Source organism: Cricetulus griseus, assembly GCF_003668045.3.
Source record: "Cricetulus griseus strain 17A/GY chromosome 1 unlocalized genomic scaffold, alternate assembly CriGri-PICRH-1.0 chr1_1, whole genome shotgun sequence".
NCBI classification, from domain to species: domain Eukaryota; kingdom Metazoa; phylum Chordata; class Mammalia; order Rodentia; family Cricetidae; genus Cricetulus; species Cricetulus griseus.
Genome location: NW_023276807.1, coordinates 228,831,888 through 228,853,168, shown reverse-complemented (window position 1 = coordinate 228,853,168; position 21,281 = coordinate 228,831,888). Strand labels below are relative to the sequence as shown.

General features: G+C 39.9%; 1 protein-coding gene across 1 annotated transcript in view; it reads left to right on the top strand.

Moving 5' to 3' along the window:
* LOC113832678 (splicing factor 3B subunit 4-like) overlaps positions 1 to 13,748 on the top strand; it is a 38,541-nt gene extending 24,793 nt beyond the window's left edge. The window contains exons 3-4 of the mRNA XM_035453112.1: positions 13,102 to 13,352; positions 13,712 to 13,748. Coding sequence (XP_035309003.1) covers positions 13,102 to 13,352; positions 13,712 to 13,748 — 288 coding nt within the window. The remainder of the gene's footprint in view (positions 1 to 13,101; positions 13,353 to 13,711) is intronic.
* Positions 13,749 to 21,281: the final 7,533 nt, after the last annotated feature.

The following is a 21,281-nucleotide window of genomic DNA, read 5'->3' as shown; positions in this document are numbered from 1 at the left end:
ATTTTAGCTAATACGTAACGCATAAAATTGTACATACTCATGGAATACCATTTAAAGTTTCACACACACAATATGTATAGTACTTAAAGCAGATTTAACAATCATTTCTTCAACCAGCCATCATTTCTTCAGGGCAAAAACTTCTCTCTTTTAGTTTTTGTAAAAAAAAAAAATGGCACAGTACATTGTCATGATCTATTATGAGCACAAAACTGTTCAAAAGCATAGAAGGAATTCCTGCTTTCTTCTTAGCTAGATAGTGTGTGTGCATGCATGTGTATCTGTGTATGTGTCCATGTGTGTCATTGGCCAGAGGTTGATATCAGATGTCTTCCTCTATAATTGTCCACCTTAGTGCTTGAGACAGAGTGCTGTTGTTTAAATGAGACACATCCTCCATTGACTCATGTGTTTGACTGTTTGTTCCCTTCTGTGGAGTCATTTGAGAAGGTTATTGAACTTTTAAGATGTAGAACCTTGCTGGAAAAAATTTATCACTAGACTTTCAAGTGACATATGTCATTTTAAGTATGCTAGTGGGCTTGAAGAGCTTATAGCTTCACCAACTTCTAGTTTGCTCTCTCTCTCTCTCTCTCTCTCTCTCTCTCTCTCTCTCTCTCTCTCTGTGTGTGTGTGTGTGTGTGTGTGTGTGTGTGTGTGTGAAGTTGTAATCTCTAAGATTCCTACTCCATGTCTCCCCACCATGGTGGACTCTGCTTTATAAGTTGCTTTTCGTCATGGAGTTTTATCACAACAATGAAAAGTAACTGACATATAGGTTTCTCGCCAGCACTCATCATTTTGGCAAGATTAGTTGGTAAGTAAGCTTCAGGGAGTTCCCTGTTTCTGTGGCCCCCAGCACTGGTTTATAGACCTTATAGACCTGTGCTGTTACACATGGCTTTTGTGCCGGGGTGGAAATCTGAGATCATCTCTTTATGCTTGATTAATAATCATTTTACCAACTGAATTATCTCCCCAGCCTCCATAATAGCCATTCCCATTTGAGTAAAATGGCAAGACTATACTAATTCCAATTCTCTGGTAGAACATATATTAGTGTGGTAAATTCTGTGTATTTATCATTCCTTAATATCTAATAAATATTAATACTTAGGGAAAAGCATATTTGATAATGAAAGAAATATATTCTTAATAGGAGAGCCCCTGGGAAGTCTAACTATATACAATGTCACTTTTCAACCTTTGTTGTATTACTCTTTTGGTCAGTAATATTTACAATTTTATGAACCTAGATTCATTTCACTGATGCTCCCCAACTGAGGGTTTAGTTTGGGTTACAGATGGGAAGGTGTGATAATTACAGGAGCAATGATAGCTTGTATTTTCAAGGAAAATGAAATTGAGTGTGAGCTGATCATAGACAACTGGAAATTATTCTTGATGATTGATGTCTCATTGGTGAATCTGTAATATTTAAAAGAATGGCAGAAGTTTGTCAAAAGTGAATGATCTAAAATCTGAATGATTGGTTGAGAACAAAGCATTACAGTGTGCTGTTCACATTCAGAGCGAGTTTTCCTACTTCTGTTTGCACCATTAAGAAAGCCCCTCATAGCCAGGTGCACAGATACATCTAATCTAGATTAGTGGTTCTCATCCTGTGGATCATGACCCTTTGGGGGTTGAATGACACTTTCTCAGTGGTCACTCACCAGATATTCTGCATATCAGCTATTTACATCATGATTCATAAAAGTAATAAATTAGAGTTATTAAGTAGCAATGGAAAATTTTATGGTCGGGGGTCACTACAACATGAGAATATATGTTAAAGGGCTGCAGTATCAGGAAGGTTGAGAACTACTGATCTAGACAGTTCTACCCATACTTTCTTTTGAAGTGGTTCTAATTGTATCAAGTTAAGACTAACCATCACAGCCACCATTTTTGTTTGCCCAGGGTTGGAAATTCTATTTCACAGGAAACATATCAGTTCCATGCTAACCAGGACTATTAGTTGTACAGAGATCAAAGAATGAAAGGAATTTCTTAGAAAATATGTGAGAAATATCCTTATTTAAAACCAGGTTAGTAGAATATATACATGGTGAAGTTACTATAAAAATGTTCATGTACATAATACAAATATCATTGCATGACCAAATGAATTAAGAGATCAGCATGATGAAGGGCTTTTAATTATATGGCCTCAATGATCCTTTCAACTTGAATATTCTGTAAGTCTAAACTTGGATCCGTCTACCAATTTATGTGATAGATACCAACTCAGCAACACAAATGAAGAACAAAGAAGTTACTTGCAAAAACAAACCATGCCATAGGCAATTCCTCAGTCACCACTTATTTCTTTTCCATCAGTCTTAACTACTGACTATTTCAATTTTGTATCTTCATTTCTCTACACCCACTTTCAATTACTGCTCTATTCTGGGGCAATGGCTGCCCCTTTATACTGTCAGTTTGTCCTGATATTTCTTTCCATAGAGTCTCAACTCTGCTTGTCTTGGTTTGGAAATCCTCCAAAGAATTCCACTCATGTGAGCAGGATTGGGTTGTGTTTCTTCAATATTCATATTCTTTGTCACATTTTGTCTTCCTTTATATGTTGTAAACATTCACCAATATTACTATTTTTATTTCTCTATTGTCCATTAATATCTGTTTCTGTTTTTGTGTTCTTTCTTATACTTCAAATATTATACCAAGAAGATTAGTGACAGTCACACTGTGGGTATTTTGATTGTTTGTATCCTTAACTTACAGAACTGTGTGTAGATTTGAGAACAATCTACTAACCTTTATTTTCTGTCTATACTTCATAGCTACTCTTTTGGCTTTGTAAAATAGACCTTGATCATCAATTCAACCCTCTCTTTGGAGTTCCAGACCTGAACACATAATGAATTGTTTTGTGAAAATCTCACACTACCACATTATTATGTTACACTATATACTCTGTGTCAGATCTTGTATTTCCAAAAAAACAGTAAAAAAACAAAAAGTCACTAACCATTATTTTCAAGTAATATAGTGTATATATAAATATATTACATTTATACAATTCTAGAAGTTGTATACATTTTTGATGAACAAAAATTTAATTATAAGTTAAATCTTAACTTTTAACTTTAGCAGTATAAAAGTTACTGGTTCAACTATTAAAATAGCATTAGCTAACATGTTGAGCATTCACCATGACCAGGGAACTGAATTAAAATTTCCAGCATGTAAAATAATTGAATCACAAGAACCACTCTATAAAGTAGAAAATAGCACCTTGATGACTTGCATTTTAAAAGCAAAGAATCTGAAGCACAGAGAATTACAGCACTCTTTCCAACATCATACACAGAGGAAAGTACCTTAGAACTTGAATCTATGCCCCCAATTAAGGCTGGAGTTCTTGGTCATCTTGTTCTACTTCCTCTTAGAAGAATTCAGAGTCTACAGGAAATTGCTAATGAAACATTTAGAAGATATTAGAATATAGATCAAATAGATGATTAGATGAAATGACTCTCTTTGAAGATGAGACAGAGAAGGACTCCAAAAATAGAAAAAGACTGAAAATATTGGGAATTACAACACAAAGCGGAAAGCTTCAGCAGCGCTGTGATCAATAAGGGAAGTCTTTTTTTGCAGCATGCCCACAGACAACCAAATCTAGACAATTTCTCACTGAGACTCTCTTCTTATGTGATTGTGAGTTGTGTCAAGTTGATACAATCTTGGTTTGCGTAGGGTTAGAAGTCTGTGTTTCAGGAAAGCATTTACTCAAGGCAAAACAGAATAGTCAGTTATATGTAGATCTAACTCCATAAATTATACTTCACGTTATAAAACTCAGGCACATCCTTTTCCTTTCCAGTTTGACTCTGCTAGCCTGGGAAGCGAATCATCTACTTGCCTTGAGATGTGTGCTTCACTAGGACTCAGGGGTTGGGGTAGGGGTGGCTTGGTATGTTTCTCTGCTGCGTGTAGAATATTCATACTTTTTCTTGGACTTCTTCCCACTGAAGATGAAGGGTAATTTCTGTGACTCAAATTGTTTTCTTTCCTCTAAACCACAGTTGATACCTGAGAGATTTTGATTACTAAGTGTGTGTTACCCATGAGTCTAGGAATAGAAAAGTTGTAGTGTGCATGCATTTCTCTGCTTGAGAAGTCTAAATCTCTTGTCTAAGTCATTCTTCTTTGTAACTCTCTGCCTGATAAAAATATTTTCTTAGTTGACCATGTCTAGTGTCAACAGGATCCAGGCAAAGACTATTTGGAGATGGCAGGGCAGTGGGTAGAATTAGTGCCATGACAGGACATAAAAGACTTCATGGGCAGTATCTTTCTTGTGCTCTGCTATTTCTTCTGAGGATGAAATATCACAATAGCACCTCTTTTTTTTGAGATTTGAAAATGGTAAATATTTACCTTTTTCATACTTTCCCATAGTCTTCAAAATCATCTGATTATTCTTTATCAGTATGAGATGAGGTGGGGGGGGAAGCTGATTGATTTCAGAAAGAAAGAAGTGGTTTATTTTAAGTGACCATTAATGGCAGGATTGGAATTACATGTTGTAAAAATTACAGGGTTGAAGCTATGCACCAACACATAAGGAGAGCGATAGGAGCAATTTTCACAGATGCTGCATGAATGAGCTAAAGAAATCAATGGAGCACAAAATCCAGTGACCTGGATATATTTATATTTGAAAGCCTGGGTACCATATAAATGTCTCTATTGAGGGAGAGTGACTAAGCACTAATTTAACTTAAATGTCAGAAATAATTTGAAAATTTAAAGGCCCATATTATATACTATAATTCTGAGGAAAGATATAATGCCTATATACTATGCTATTCTGTTGGCTGTCTGGCTTACTACTTTTTTCCATGGGAGTAGAAGCCACCTGTATGGTGACCATGTTAGTATCTGCTGTTAGTCACAACAACAAAAAGGATGTTTTCAAAAGCCCTTTTCTTACCGGGGAGAAAAGTCCTGTTACCATATATTGGAAATGCAAGGCAATAATGCAAGTCTGGAAAAGATGCTGAACACATACATCTGCTTGACACAGAGTTGGCTTCAGAAAAATAAAGGATACCCTGTAATGATCCTTATCCTGGCTTCAGTAATAATTGCTCTGAAATCTGCAGAGTCATCTCAGAAACAGCTGCTGCTGGTCACAGGTGAGCAGGCAAGAGTGTTGATGTCTGGGGTGCATCTACCAGAAGTGCCTGGGAAATGCGGATGCCGATGAACCTATCAACTAGAAATGTTAACCCCCTGCCTGGCTTTAGTGCATTCTGAATCTGCCTCCATGAATAATATTTTTTAAAGTCACTTTTTCATTTTCCCAACCAGATTTCTTTATTTTTTGCTCTGAAGAACATTTTGCTTAAAATAAAACGTTATTACATGCACACAGCTTCCTACAGAAAGGGCTGTCAAACCTTGAAGTGCAATTAGTCTTTTCTTTTCCTTCTTAGCAATGTAGCCTCTTGAAGGAGGAGTCTGTTGACATATTTTGCTGATAACACCTTACCTTTGAGGTGTCTTATATGGCCCCAAATAGAGTGAAGAAGGATACTTTAATTGGGGATTTCTGATTGCCTATGGAATCAAAATGGTTAAAACAAAATTCTAAACGGAAACAGTACTGTCACTTCTCAGCCAAAACTTCTTGCCTTGCTTAGGGTAGTGGGTCTTATCCCTTGCAGATACAGTTGTGGCATTTGGGACCAGAGCTAATTTCCCAAGTTGTGTCAAACACACATCCCAAGTGTGGCTGCATTTTCAGGGACTCCTCTTTGTTTTTCTTCATTCCTAAGACTAATGTTTTAGGATTCCACTCAGAAACAGCTCTGCTCAATATGCAATATTTTTTTCCTCATGAATCTTATGATGCAATAAACACAAACACAGCTCTCACCTCATGCATGGGGGTAAGTAATTTTGTTCTGGAGCTAACTATGAGTGAGCATGGTTCAGGAGCACATATTGGGGTCATCCTAAGTACCATGTTCCATCATGGTAACAATTTCATGGTTTTCATAGCACAAGAACAAAGAAAATTAGAAGTCAGGACATTTATAAGATACTGGGGAAAGCATTGTGTAGATGGGTTACAGAAAAGTGGGCACATGCCTGTTATGGACCCCAATTCCCTGGCAATTACTGAAGTTCTGATTAGCTATTCATTAGAGAATGCTTAATATAGGTGTGGCTTTTCTCTGAGAACTTTTCTTAATATATCATAAGAGTGTAGATTTATATATCATGTACTTACCAGTGACTATGTTTTGACCCCTAACTTGATTCCAATGTGTGGAAGTTAAGATGATCCAGTGGAAAAGGCAAAGATAGCCAACTCTCAAAGGTAGCCAGAGAAGATAGATATGAATGTAAGTTTGGAGTTATGTTAGCATATGTTAGCATATGTTAACAGAAAGCAGGTATGGTAGGAAGGAACAGATATATATATATATATATATATATATATATATATATATATTGTTACCATGCTGGAGAATTTAACTTTTGACCTGAGCAGGTGGAATTTGGAGCAGAGATTTGAAAAGGTTAAGGATACTGAAGGAAATGGCTCCCAAAGCCAGGGAACACTACAAAAATCCCAATTTAGGAACTCTGTGGCTGGGGTAGAATGAAGGCAGTAGTATGGATCCAAAGTATGAGAGGCCGTGAGATCACTTCCTGTAGGTGTGTTAGGATACATTGAATTGTGGTTCCTCCAAATTTATATGTTCAATTCCTAACACATTTGGAAATACAGTCACTGAAGAGGTGATAAGATGAATTCATGCTGGGCTCATTCACAGTGAGAAGTGACTACGTGAATTTAGATATATGCAGACATACCCAGAGAGGCTGCTGTACAGTGATGAAGTCACAAGTTGTTTAGGTTGTGCTTCTGTAAGACCACAGATGACAGTGGTCTTACCTGCAAGCCACAGAAGACAGTGGAGGGGCATGGGATACACCTTCCATAACAGCCAGCAGAAGAGAACCTGCACATGCCTTCATCCTGGACTTTGGATTGTAGAATAGTAGGGCAGTACACTTCCATTGTATAAGGAAACCAGTCTGTATGGTCATTTGTCATTATCACCTTCTCTGCTAAGAAAGAACTTGTAGGATATTGTAAAGACTCCAGTGTTTACTCTGGGTGAGATGGGATCTGACTTATCCTTTAAGACAATGGTTCTCAGCTGGTGGGTTGTGACCCCTTTGGGAGTCAAATTACCCTTTCACAGGGGTTGCCTAAAATGATATGCATATCAGATATTTACATTATGATTCATAACAATAGCAAAATTACAGTTATGAAGTAGAAATGGAAATAATTTTACAGTTGGGGTCACCACTACATGAGGAACTGTGTTAAGTGATTGTGTAATTAGGAAGATTGAGAACCACTGTTTTAAGAAGATATTTCTAGATGCCATCTGGGCAATGCATGCTTAGGGGACAAGGGTGCAATATTGAAGTCATGTGTACAAGCCAGATATGATGTTAGTTAGTGTAGTAAGTAGCATTACATGGGGATCCGTGATTGTTTTGTAGATTATTAGAGGGGTAGAGCAGGCAGGATTTTCTTATGGGCTGTTTGACAAGCAAGACATGCAAGAGAAATGGTAGGCTGGAATTACTAGAAGGCTGAATTAATATCCACTGAGATGGAGAAGGCTATGTATGGTGTCGGTTTTCATTTGGCCTTAATGGGTGAAGGCTAGAGTGTGCTTTGGACATGTGAAATGGAAGAGCATGAGACTCTTAATCTCAGGGTGGTGGGTTCGAGCCCCACGTTGGGTGCCAATTGTTCCAGACCAATGTCTTCAGGACTGTGAATGGAGCCAGCTGTACAGTTCCAGGTCTGATTCTGAGTGGAGGTGTGTGGACTAGGGAAGTTTAATTGCCCAACTAAACTAATGCTAATGATGAGACAGGAAACACCATATCATCTCAGGAGGGCTCCCAGCTGATGCTGAGCAGCCACAGTTTATTGAAAAGTCCATTTAAATAGTCCTCCCAGGGCAGGGACAACATCAGGAAGCATCTATTATAATGCATATAGCTAACATCAAGTGATTCTATTACCTAAACAACTCTTGGTCACAGAGTAGGCAGAGTCCTCAGCCCAGGCATGGACCTACTCAAGGCTTAAGCTACAGAGATGCAAATTAGGAGGCATATTACCCTGAGGCCATGGTAAACAATAGTAGCCCTACTGGCAATTAACAATACAATCGTGACCGGGAGCTTTCCAGTGCCCCTGTTTACAGGAGCTAAAGACTGGGCCCCAAAATATTCCATAACAGAAATGTTCGGTCCCCCACAATTTCTAATGAAAGCTCAGAGAAGGTATCAGCAGATAAACTATCTACCATAAAGGAGATGCCATAGAGCTAACAATGTCCATTCTGACACAGTTATTGTTGGCATTTTGGCATTTGAATGCCACAGTAACACTGCAGAATTCTGCAATGATGCAAGATGGGATCCCTTCAGAGATTCCTGTTTTCAAGGCTGGTCTGCATTATTTATGCTGTCTGTATGTGAGAAGTGTCTGAAAGAGTCTAGCGAGAGCAATTAGTCAAAGAAGTGTCTATGATCGTCGTCTTTATCACTGTGGACATCTGTTCCTGGTGAGCTTACTTTCACACACATTGTCCCACCGGCTTGCATCTTTATTCACTTATAGTTAATTTTGCAAAATATTTTTATTTGGTGCTCCTATCATCCTGGGGGAGGGGGTCAAATCTTATCAGCATTGGTCCAAGTACCATGTCCATGAGACATTTTAAAGTCTACCAAAATGTAAGTGAAAATAATTCCCAACTTGATGGATTAAGAATTAGGAGCTTTAGAGTTATTTTGATTTTGTACAGACAGTGTCTCCTAGTGCCAACCACACTTTTGTCTAATATTTTGAGCACTGCTTTCTTGTGGGTGACAGCAGAGGCAGCAGATAAGAGGGAACTGGGGAACCAGTGGTTCACAGGGCTGTGATTGGCAGGCAGCCAGCTGGGGTGGAGGCTGTAGGGTGTAGGTGTGTGTGGAAGCTGTGGGGTGAGGAGGTATGAGGAACAAGACGAGGTGACAGAAAATGTTCTAGGACATAAAGGAGAACAACTATCGAAGTGGGTTGAGCGAGAACAAGTGGAGGGGTGGGGTTGAGGGAAAGAGTTTTCTTTTTTTACAATGTGATGGATGTCTCATTTGTCTAACTGGTTTGAGGGTTGCTTTATGATGAAGATGAACAGAGCAAATGCTGTTTGGGTGCTAGGCTTGATGTGTGACTTGTCATACAGCAGATCCCCTTGCTGGGGGGGATGGGCTTTTCATGCTATTGCTTTGGTGAACTTTGGATATCCTAGATGCCCCCATCTTCTACCCAAACTTTGCCAGAACACCTGACAATGTTTTGAGGTGAAATATGTCACATGTAGTATTATTATCTGTCACACTTACCTGTAGTATGTAGTAGATTTATCTGTTTCACAGACTTCCAGAAGGAAACCAAACATGCCTAGGTCATGAGTCAGTCCTTGCCTGCTATGTCCACAATTCATAAGGGTGAATGGACATGCATTTCAGCTCAGCCATCTTGTGGAATTCATTCCCATTCTTTATAAGCAATATGTGACTTCAGTATCTGCTGTCTGAATCCCTGAGACATAAAGCCATTGTAGTGGAAGGAATCATTAAAAATTTGCAATGTATGGGCACTGGTTCCTTTTTTTCTGGGCAGCACCAAACTTATTCCTTTTCAAACTGTCGTGTCCTGTTGATTTTACCCTTTACAACCTGAAGCACTTGGATTCTCCTGTAAGAGTCCTCCATCTCTGTCAGAGCTTGGACTCCTTATTTCTTCATTGTACATCCCTCTGACACCTCACTGGCCACCCCAAAGCACCCTAGGACGTTTTCAACATCAGTACTTCATAGATGGTGAAATGTGCTCAGTAATAGAGCTGGAGCGACAGGACACTTGGAGCCGGAACAATTCAAAGCATAATCTGCCCATCTTCCATCGCTCCACTGCATGGTAAGACCTGGCTAAGCAGACAGGATGGAGGGGAACACTCAAAGCAATGGAAGCTTGTGAAGGATGTAGCTTGATCAGCCATTCTACTGAACAGAAAAATCTAGAAAGTCACAAGTTCCCAACTTACAGATTTGCTTCCAAATGTGAAAGGAAAACACACTGAAAAACTGACAGCTGACTGTGTAGGGACTGTGTAGGAGAACTCACTGACTGGTAGGTAAATAGGTATTGAATGGCCAGAAGGTCTTGAGACTATTTCCTCCATAGAAAACAAACAAACAAACAAACAAACAAACAAACAGCCTTCTGAAGGAACAGAAATGTACTGACTAGTTAGGTGAAATAAATGGCTCATGCCCATAATGTAGCACTTGTGTGGCTGAGACAGGAGGATGGCCATGAATTTGAAGCTAACTTAGGCTATGTAGTGAATTCTAGGTCAGAGTGAGATACAGAGTGGTGCCCTGTCTTAAAGGCGAGCAAGCAAACAAATAACAATTTACTTGCTGGTGGAGGCAGACCTGAGGCAAGAGAGTTCTAAGAGAAGAATGAAGAACCCTTAAAGAACTGATTCAGTTGGGCTGGAGGCTAGACACTGGGTACCAACAGATAGGTTGGAAAAACAAGGAAAGATGAAAAGAGAACAGAAAGGCTCAGAAAGTTCGTGAGGATGGTGCTTGTGCGTGTGTGCGCGAGCGTGTGTGTGTGTGTGTGTGTGTGTGTGTGTGTGTGCGCGCGCGAGCGAGCGAGCGTGTGTGTGTGTGTGTGTGTGTGTTGTTTGTAATGTGCCAAGGATTTTAATTTTTTCATGACTCTAGTGGGGAATTTTTGAGCTTTAAACTAGAAATGACAAAATAAAGACTTACGAAGAAGGATCCAAGAGGCAAAGAGGAAAGCAACAATGGAAGTATTCACAAGTTATTACAGAAACGGAAAATGTATTATATAGATAAAGGTATGTGAATAAGAAAAAACAGTTGACCCAGCCATACTATATCACAGTATGTCATAATATATCATATATTTACATTCACATATTCTTGTGGGCTCCCTGAGGGTGGAACTAGATTCAGTCACTGTGACTTGCATTCTTTCTCCCGGGCACTTCTTAGGGTCTCTGCCTCACTGTATGTCACTGACAAACACCGTGTTTTCTTCACTCCCCATTTTCTGTAGGGTTTTCTTCATCCCCCATTTCTATTGGATTATCTGTCTTTTAGGAAAAATGGTGAGTGAGGGCTTGACAAATAATTGAATGGAAATAGTCTAATAGAATGACAAGAAGTGATCAAAGGCAGCAAAAAAGTGAATCTAAGGGCCTGACCATGGAAGGCAGGGGTCCTGAGGTCAGATGCAGTTTAGAACCCAAAATAAAAGTATGAATCAGACCTTAATCAAGGCTATTATTCTGATGTTCTGCCTCGATAAGTCTAATAATAGCAGACATCGGATGCTGCCACCAGGAAGTCTTCTGAGCATTTATAAAAGCTTTTATTTGAGCATCACAAAATCTCATGGAGTGTACAATCATCATCACCGCCATCATCATCATCACCGACATCATCATCATCATCATCATCATCATCATCATCTTTTACATAGGGAGAAACTGAAGCACAAACGTGTCAGTCAAGTTACAAGGTCACTCAACTTTCAGTATTGCATTTGTGACATCAACTGAAGGAGCACTTGTTTTTGTACACAGTCCTTCACTTTTCTTGCCTCCTTAGTGCTTACAGTTCTTCAGAGTCAAGAGTAATGTGACCTATGTACCAGCAGCCAGAGCAACACCTTGAGCACTGTGATAGATGCTCACTCTGTGCTGTAGTTTTCTCACAAAATTGTAGAGTGGGAGGGAGTGGCCTGAGTTTTAATAAAGAGAAATCTGGAATAATTAAGAAAATCTCTGCAAAACTAACTGGTGAAATGTTGCATGGTGTGTTTAGTTAGCTTCTGACACATGACTTGTGTTGATGCAGAAACAGCTCTTAACCTCATCTGGAGTAAGAAATGGTTGGTTCTGGAGCCATAGCCCAGGAACACAGGATCAGATTAAACCCAATACCACATTCCAATGTTGTAACAATTTAATGAAGATTTTACAGTTACAGAACAAAAAAAAATCTTAAGTCACTGGCCAAATACATATTAAATCATCAGGTAGGCATGTTACAGCAAAGCAGAAGAATCTCTGCTGTAGATCCCATAAGCTGTGTGATGGTATTCTTAGACTTTGGATTGGTGGAAGCTATGACTCTGATAATAGATTCCTAAACTAGTTATCTAATGGTCATAAGACCTAACACATAGGTGGGCCAGGAATGGTTATAAAAGGCTCTAAAAAGAGCCCAAGATATTTTGGCTCTTGATTTGTAACATCCCAACACTTAAGAGACATGGATGCTCTACTTAGTCAACCAGCCTTGTACAGTCTTTAACATAGGTGTACTTTCTCCTAAACTCTTGTTCACAGCGTTCAGAATTTAGAAGAGGCATTTTCATGAAAGGTATGGCTTCCGAGGCCATATTTCATACCTGAGTTCCAGAACATGAAAAAAATAAAAAAACACTGATGTTCATAGCATGAAATGAAGAGAATTAATACTTTTATTTGAATTGAAATGATTTTTTGGTACTAGAGTTTTCAAAGTTTAGTATTGAGAAACAAATTTCTTCCAGAGGTGCCTCTGGATAAAGGAGTTTAAAAGAGGCCATGAGGAGATGTTATAGGCTGTGGTGAGTGGGCACTTTGGGGAAATGGTATTATATTCATTTCCCTAAGATACAGTGGAGCAAAAGCCATAAAGGGGTGTAGGGAGACACCCTAGCCCCGCCCAATAGTCCTGAGACAGGTACCAGGTGGACCCGGGACTCGCCCATAAGGGTGTGGTGAAGGAAAGCCGGGGTGACGTAAGGGAGCTTCTTAAGGGGCTGCACGTGGGGACCCGGGCCCCTTTTGTTCTGGCCGTGCTTGCTGGGTTCTATAACCTAGCTCTGGCCTGTGTTTTGCCTTGGTGTCTTCTTGAATAAAGAGACTTTAATCCTAACAGGTGGCGCCCAACAAACTTTACGACCCTGAAGAGCCAAGGGGCACCCAGGAGAATCCAGTGAGTTCCGTTGCACGCAGCGCATCCCCTCCCCCGCCCTTTCCTCCCCCGGGCCCTGGTGCAGTGCTTGCGCCGCTGGGACTTCTGACTCCCGCTGCAGTTTTTCCACACTGCCGGCTTGAGGCCCACCCACCCACCCACCCACTTGCGGGTCGGACTCCTCCACTTCCCATGGAGGGCTTCTCCATCACTTGGCAACAAGCCAAGGAGATAGTGAGAAACTATCCTACTTGTTCCTTTTATAACCAAACTCCACTGCCAGCAGGATGTAATCCTAAAGGCCTTCGGAGGAATGAGATCTGGCAAATGGATGTCTTTCACTTTACAGAATTTGGAAATTTGAAATATGTGTATCATACCATTGACACATTCTCAGGTTTCCAATGGGCTACTGCTCTCAACTCCGAAAAAGCTGATTCCGTTATTACACACCTACTGGAGGTGATGGCAGTTATGGGCATACCGACTCAGATAAAAACTGACAATGCTCCAGCATATGTCTCCACAAAAATGGAAGAGTTCTTCAAATATTATAACATTAAGCATGTCACAGGTATACCACACAATCCTACTGGATAAGCAGTCGTTGAAAGGTCTAACAGGACACTTAAGGAGATGCTCCATAGGCAAGCTGGTAAGTCAAAACCCCCCAAACATAGATTGCATAATGCTTTATTAACGTTAAACTTTCTTAATGCCAATGACAGTGGACAGACAGCTGCGAAAAGACACTGGACTACGGAAAAAACTGCTGAACTGAACCAACCAGTGTATTTCAAAGATGTGCTGACCTCGGTATGGAAACCTGGACATGTGTTATGTTGGGGTAGGGGTTTTGCATTTGTCTCCACAGGAGAAGAAAATCTTTGGATACCATCAAAATTGATCAAGATTCGAGTTGAGGAAGACAACCCTCTCGACAAGGATGACTGACAGGTATTTTCTGAGGAACCCCCCTCTAGAAGTCAAAGGACACTACATGAATGGATACTTAAGGAAAGAACGTAGCTATAACCATCCAACAAAAGGAACGTGCCATACGGTAAAATTTACAGCTGTCTCTCGAATAACTCTATGTCTATTCATTTCCTAGTCCCTATTCAACTAAATCGATGCTGGATTTAGAGTTGGATTTGGCTTTCCTACTCTAAAATCCAAGCATGTTATTTAACAACATTTAAAAGTTTCTGTGTTATATCAAGAAGCCAATTGCTGTAATACAGAATAAATAAAGAATAAGAGGACTATCTTTGTCTTTTCTTGGCTTTTTCTTTCACACCCTCTCATAATCGTTGTTCGTCAAGGTTTGCCTTTCCCGGTACACATACATGAACAAGCGAACATTTCTCTGATGACACTTATGTTTGAGTCCCATACAGACAACAAGAACTAGCCTGACAGCAATCTCTGCATGCTCCGGAAAAAGAATTGGACTACACCTCCCCGACTGCACTGGATTCAACTCACTCCATTTCGATTGACACTCCAACCAGAACCTCGAGTAATGACTTCAATCAAGTTGAGGATTTCAACGTAGATCTTCAATCAAACAAATCTCATCTAACATGGACTAGACATAACTCATTAGAGACTTTCCCTGTACTGGCATTTTTTTCCCCACAGGGCCCCCACATGACTATCATCGTTCCATTTCAGCAGGAAGTAACCTAGAAGATGCTAAGCCCCCGTTCCCCATTATTGTTTATTAGGGTAGTGTGAGTCTAGTTAAGAATAACCTTATTGTTTAGAGTTGGGATTGGAAGAAGGTGTTCAAGTTGGACACTTTTTCCACATGACTTTAAGACCTAGCTAGGATAGACATAGGATGTACCATAGCAAATTATTGTATCTTCTTATATTTCATCCTTATGATTGTTAGTTTTGGATATTTAAGTTTTAATCCTCTTTTAGACTAAAAGGGGAATTGTAGGGAGACACCCTAGCCCCGCCCAATAGTCCTGGGACAGGTACCAGGTGGACCTGGGACTCACCCATAAGGGCGTGGTGAAGGAAAGCCGGGGTGACATAAGAGAGCTTCTTAAGGGGCTGCACGTGGGCACCCGGGCCCCTTTTGTTCTGGCCGTGCTTGCTGGGTTCTATAACCTAGCTCTGGCCTGTGTTTTGCCTTGGTGTCTTCTTGAATAAAGAGACTTTAATCCTAACAAAGGGGTGGTTCCAAAAGATGCAGAAGTATCTAATGAAGTCCAAAAAGCTCCTACCTATATAACCTTCACTCCAAAGTTGAAGTTGCTGGAAAATCTGAGCCAATGTTTGGCAGTATTTGTCAAAATAACGTTGCTCATGATAGCCACAATTAGCGTCATACCTGCAGGCTTTGTCTGTCTATTCCCACAGGAAAATCACATGTTATCTTGGAGCCAATGGAAAGAAGAGTAACATCATTTTTTCTTTTTTATTTAAATCAGAAACAAGCTTGTTTTACATGACAATCCCAGTTCCCTCTCCCTCTCCTTCTCCCCTGCCCCCATGGACCCCCTATCCCATACCCTTTCTGCTCCCCAGGGAGGTTGAGGTCTTCCATGGGGGATCTTTAAAGTCTGTCATATCGTTTGGGTCAGGGCCTAGGCCCTCCCCCATGTGTCTAGGCTGAGAGAGTATCCCTCTATGTGGAAAGGACACCCAAAGTCCATTCTTTTGCTAGGGATAAATACTGATCTAATACTACCAGAGGCCTCATAGGTTGCTGAGGCCTCCTCACTTACACCCATGTTCAGGGGGTCTGGATCAGTCCTATGCTGGTTTCCCAGCTATCAGTCTGGGGTCCATGAGCTCCCCCTTGTTCTGACCAGCTGTTTCTGTGGGTTTCTCCAGCCTGGTCTTGACCCCTTTACTCATCACTCCTCCCTCTCTGCAAGTGGATTCCAAAGTTCAGCTCAGTGTTTAGCTGTGGGTGTCTGCTTCTGCTTCCATCAGCCAGAGATCTACAAGGTTGAATCTAAACAATAGTTGAGAGGCTACCTTAAATGTCTTTCTCCTAGAGCCTTTATCTAGTAGGATCTTTTTTAATAGGAGAAAAATAGGACCATAGGATCTCGAGATGGACAGACAATGTGTTCAATGTCTGTTCACCATCCTAATCAAGGATGACAGTAGAAACAGGCTAGTAAGGCCCTGGCTGTTGTCCCAGAGCCTCTGTATTTATAAGGCACACTGAGTGGTGGTTGCACAGGGTGAGAGGACCTGTGCATTTGGAGAACTTTGAGTCTAATACACAAAGGTCCAGTCTACAGAATGATATATTGCTCACCTGACAGAATTCATTCCCCTCTTCCCATAAACATGGATAAAGATTATGCTCTTTTCAAGTAGGACTTGCAGCAGGAAAATAACACATATATGTGCATGTGCACATGTACAAACATGCTGGGAAGTTCCATCAACAAACAGATAATGAGCTCTTATATATACTTCTCCCCCCATGAACCTCTGAAATAGAGTATGAATAATAGCCAGGAGCCAAAATTGAGGATATCTATCTCTTTTAAAAATCCGTCTTGGAAAAATATGTGGTCAACAACATGGATAATCAGTGTGTAGAATGTCAGGTATGGCCAGCTACCACAGCCCTGCCAAATGTCTACTATTCTGTCTTAAGTGAAATAGTATTCTGCCATCTAAGCATCCCAAGGTTGCATAGGTCTTATAAAATTGGAAGTGGAATGATATTGCCCCTCTTTTGCAACATGCCTTTGAAAAATGTTTTTAATTTATATAAATATAGTCAATTGCATATGTGAAAGGTATACAAGTTAAAATGTTTGGACAAACAGGTACCCTGGGATGAGAAAAATCATCACAATCCCTCTAAATTTGATTTCCTCAGCCATCTTTTCATCTTCTTTCCTGTCTGACCCTTGTACCTGCCTTCTTCCCTAAGTTACCAGCTGATCTTTCTGAGACTATGGATTATCTTGCAATTCCAAGAATTGTGTTAATAGAACCTATTAACAGTTAATAACAAACTGTCATCTGGGGAGTTGGTGGAAGTTTGAATTTCTATCTGAGTTTTCTACTGACTTTTCCTCTGTCTTAAGGGAAATGGCTAAGTCATTGAACAGTTGCTTTTTTGTTACTGATAAGTTTTCTTGTGTGATGTGTGTACACAAATCATTTCATTTTATGATTGCATTTTTTATACACTGTTGGTTTTTCAAAATCTTCTGTGTGGTTTGGATATAATTCACTCTACAGACATGTGCTTTTTAAATATTTTCTCTTAGTACATATGTCTCAGTCCCTGAATATTTATGAAAAGATCAGAAGTTAACATTTTTGATGAAATCTGATTTCTGTTTTCATTTATATAATGTGTGTTATGTTGTATCTAAAACATTGCTCAACCAAAGTAAAAAAAATTTCTCTTCTGTGTAGCTTACTAATTTTATAATGGAATCTGTGCTCCCTTTGACCATTTATTTTAGCATATGGTACAACAATCGGGCCGATTTCTTCTTATTTTTCCTTCATCTGGTAGTTATTAGCTTTGAGCTACATTAGTGAACAATACAATTCTCTCCCACACCCCTGGGAGGAGGGAGCTAGATCTCTGTGCATAATGCATGTTGGTGTTCATGGAAGCCAGGCATCAATGTCAGTTGTCTTCTTTATTCTTTACCAGGGTTACAGGCATGTTTCACTGCTCCCATCTTTTAATGTGGGGACTGAGATTCTAATCCAGATCCTTGGGTAGAAAGCATCCCCTCAGCTTAAGCATGGCTTTTCTTTCACCCTTTTAACACAGAAATGCAGGACAGGAAATGCAGGAACAAGGTGGTGACCATTTCCACTTCATAAAGTGACTGGTTTCTTGGATAGAAAAGGTGGTGTTGGGCAGATTTCAAATCCTTTTATCTTTCAAGTTCTCCCATCTTAATTTTGTTTACAAGTCTTTCCAAATTTCATTCAAATTCAGTTTCAATGTTTAGACTTTATAACTCTACAACAGTCATGTTTCTGCTGGCTGCAAAGGGGAAGGAAGCTACTTTGCAGTGGTATTGATGACTGCAGACTCAAGGCTGAGAAAGAGGGACATAGAAGGCTTCTGTGACAAGCCCTACCCCCTCCACCTACCTAAAAAAATAACATCCTAGATGGGAAACCATTGAAGAGCACTCTTAAAAATTGTGATAAGGATGCTGAATTAAATCATTCCATAATTGATGGCTACTGGCAGGGTTTGAGAAGGGAAGGACTCAGGTTTCTTTAACTGTCTGGCTACTGGGAGTTTGACCATGCTCCAATGAGTATATGCTTGTGTCTTCTTCTTGCTCCTCCTCCTCCTTCTCACTCTCTGTCCCTCTCCCCCTCCTCTTCCTCTTCTTTAGGGGGGAGGCCACTAAGATGGGAAGCAGACCTGAGAGGACTGGGAAGTAAGTTTGATCTGAGTGCATGACATGAAATTCTCAAATAATCAGTAAAAAATATTACATAGGAAAAAAACCCTCTAAAATCCTAGTTAAGGACAAAAGGATTAGGAAGACAGAAGGTTAGAATAGATTTTTAAAATGTACTTATTCCCCACAGAATATGTGCCAAAACAATAAAAACTCAAGGAACTAATACGATAGTATAGAACATTTTCAGAATATAAAAATACATAAAATCCCAGTTTTTCTGGAGAAACAACAGTAGTTGGATGTACATGTACTTAATAATATCACACAACAGAAGCAGCAGCACTGATAGAGGAGACACAAAGACAAACCTACAAATATAGCACATTTGTTTTAAAAGAACTACAAGATTTTAATGCAATCAGAATAAAATGAATCATTGGCCAGCCATCACACTGTACATCCTGGTTCTTTCATTGGATTACTTTCTTCTTGAACTCTTACTCACCTTTCCCCATTTCTTGTTATATTTGTACTTTCCAATTATTGCTGTGATTGTTTGGGCTTTGCTACTTAAATGATTGATATGATTAATACATTGGTTTTAGTGTGTTGTGGTTATGGGCATGTAGGCTATGACAGATATATGAAGACTAGATCACATCTTTTTTGGGAGTGGTCTCTCTGCTCTCTTTATATGGATTCTGGGAACATGCTCATATTAGCAGCCTTGCATAGCTCACAATTTTTTTTTTTTACCAAGCCAGCTCACAGGTGTGCAAATAAGATTTGTAGTAATATTGTATCCATGAAGGTTTAAAACTCTAAAAAAATGTTCTCTATCCTTCAGCAAGACTATAAATTTTAACTAGCTTTTTACAGAAAAATGAGCTATGTCATTGTTACAGATATCCTGAGCTTACTGAAGACAGCACATCTTACAATTCCTAGACCATGACAATTACATACTAAGAAGGTATATATAGCTTAGCTATGTGCCAGGCACTACCACTAAATAAAAACGATGTGTTCAAATATACACTAAAAACTAAATTAACCTCATATCATAATACACATGCCAGTGTAAGATGTAAGCTTCCAGAAGGTGTCAAAGACGTCCTGTTGCCTTCTCAAAATATGATTCTTGTTTTCCACATGGAAACTCTCCTTCAGCCAATTTTAGTAACTTAGACTTTGGCTTGAAGATTGTGCCACATATGCAACCTCTTCCAAGGACTGTCTTCATGTCTTGGGAATTTATAATAAAATTTACCTTAAAATGGAATAGATGAGGTACCTAATATTTCAAGTCTTGTTGGAATTCACATCACATGGTAGAGACAAATGTTGATGCTTACTTCAGATGAAATGGCTAATGTGTCTTCTGAGTGCACTTCCCTAGTTTGTGTTCGGATCTATAAGGTGGTCATGAAAGGTCTTAATCTTTTAAGTCCAGACAGTGCAAACAATGAGCTACATTTTCCTGCAAATCCCCATATACAAATAAGTGAGAGTAGACTCATCATGGCAGAAGTCAAGACTAGGGGTTACTTGCCCGTCCATCACTCCAGGTTTCTGGGGAAATAGAGGCTTTGCTCCGAGGCAGCAGTGAAGCCCCACCCCCAGGCTGCTTCCCAGAGCCTCACTCAGATGCCAGCACCATCACCTGCACTGCTTTTTTCAATCCTTTCTCACACACTTGAAATTTGTTCTGCTTTGCCAGGTGAAGCTAGGCTCAGATATTTCTTACCCTTATCTAATAGCCTTCTTTTGTGGAAATACAGCCTAAAGTGTAGTTGTGGGCAGACCGTTTTGAATTCCGCAACCTCTCTAAAGACAGTCAAGGAATTAATCTTAATGCCAAGCTTCTTCCAACTCAGTTCTTAGGATGAGCTGATCATTTCCCAAGGCTTCTGAGGCTGAACTTAGTCTCTCTGCTTATCACCTTGCCTGAAAGTACACATACTTTACTTCATAAGAGAAAAAGTCATGTGACGAAGAGGAGAAATTACTGACAGAACTCAATTTAAAAGCTTGTGAGAGAGATTTAATCTCAAGAGAACAGGGAAAGGATGGTCCAAAGGAGGGAGATGCTAACAGCGGCTGTCCTAGATACTTGGTTAAGGCCCTGAGACTTCAGATGACCAATGACCTGACTCTTCCTGAGGTTTTCTGCTGTTTTACTAAGTAGTAGCTGTTTGGCTAAGGTTGGGTTTGTACTGTTTAAGATCAGGATATTATGGTTAGCCATGCCCACACAACCAACACAATCTGATGGTGGTTTATCGAGGATGGCCAGCATGTACCAGAGGATTCCCCTAACATTAAAATAAAGTTGAAAAATTCCCATTGCCCAGTGACCTAGGACCTGCTGGTAGTTTGTGCTGCAAAAGCATTATCCATGTGTTTATGGCAATGGTGCTGTAAGCAAATCTGTGTTACTAGTAGGAGAATACTGCCGAAATATAGCTATGGGCAAAGCACAATATTTGCCAGTGGTCCCGGATGTGTGTGCTCCTGGTTTATTTACTATGTTAGGCTTTTTATGGTTACTTTAGAGTATGCCCCTGATAGAAAACTGCTTGCTATAAGGTGCCATGCTGTGTCACAGCACTGGTGGATCCACATAATACATGTTTAGTGCTTCTCTTGACTACATCAAAAGGCATGTTGGGAATTGACTGATATGGCATCCAGGGCTGTGCTAGTGTCCTCCATCACATTCACACATTGACATAAGTCATCTAGTGATGAATTTCTCACAGTGTA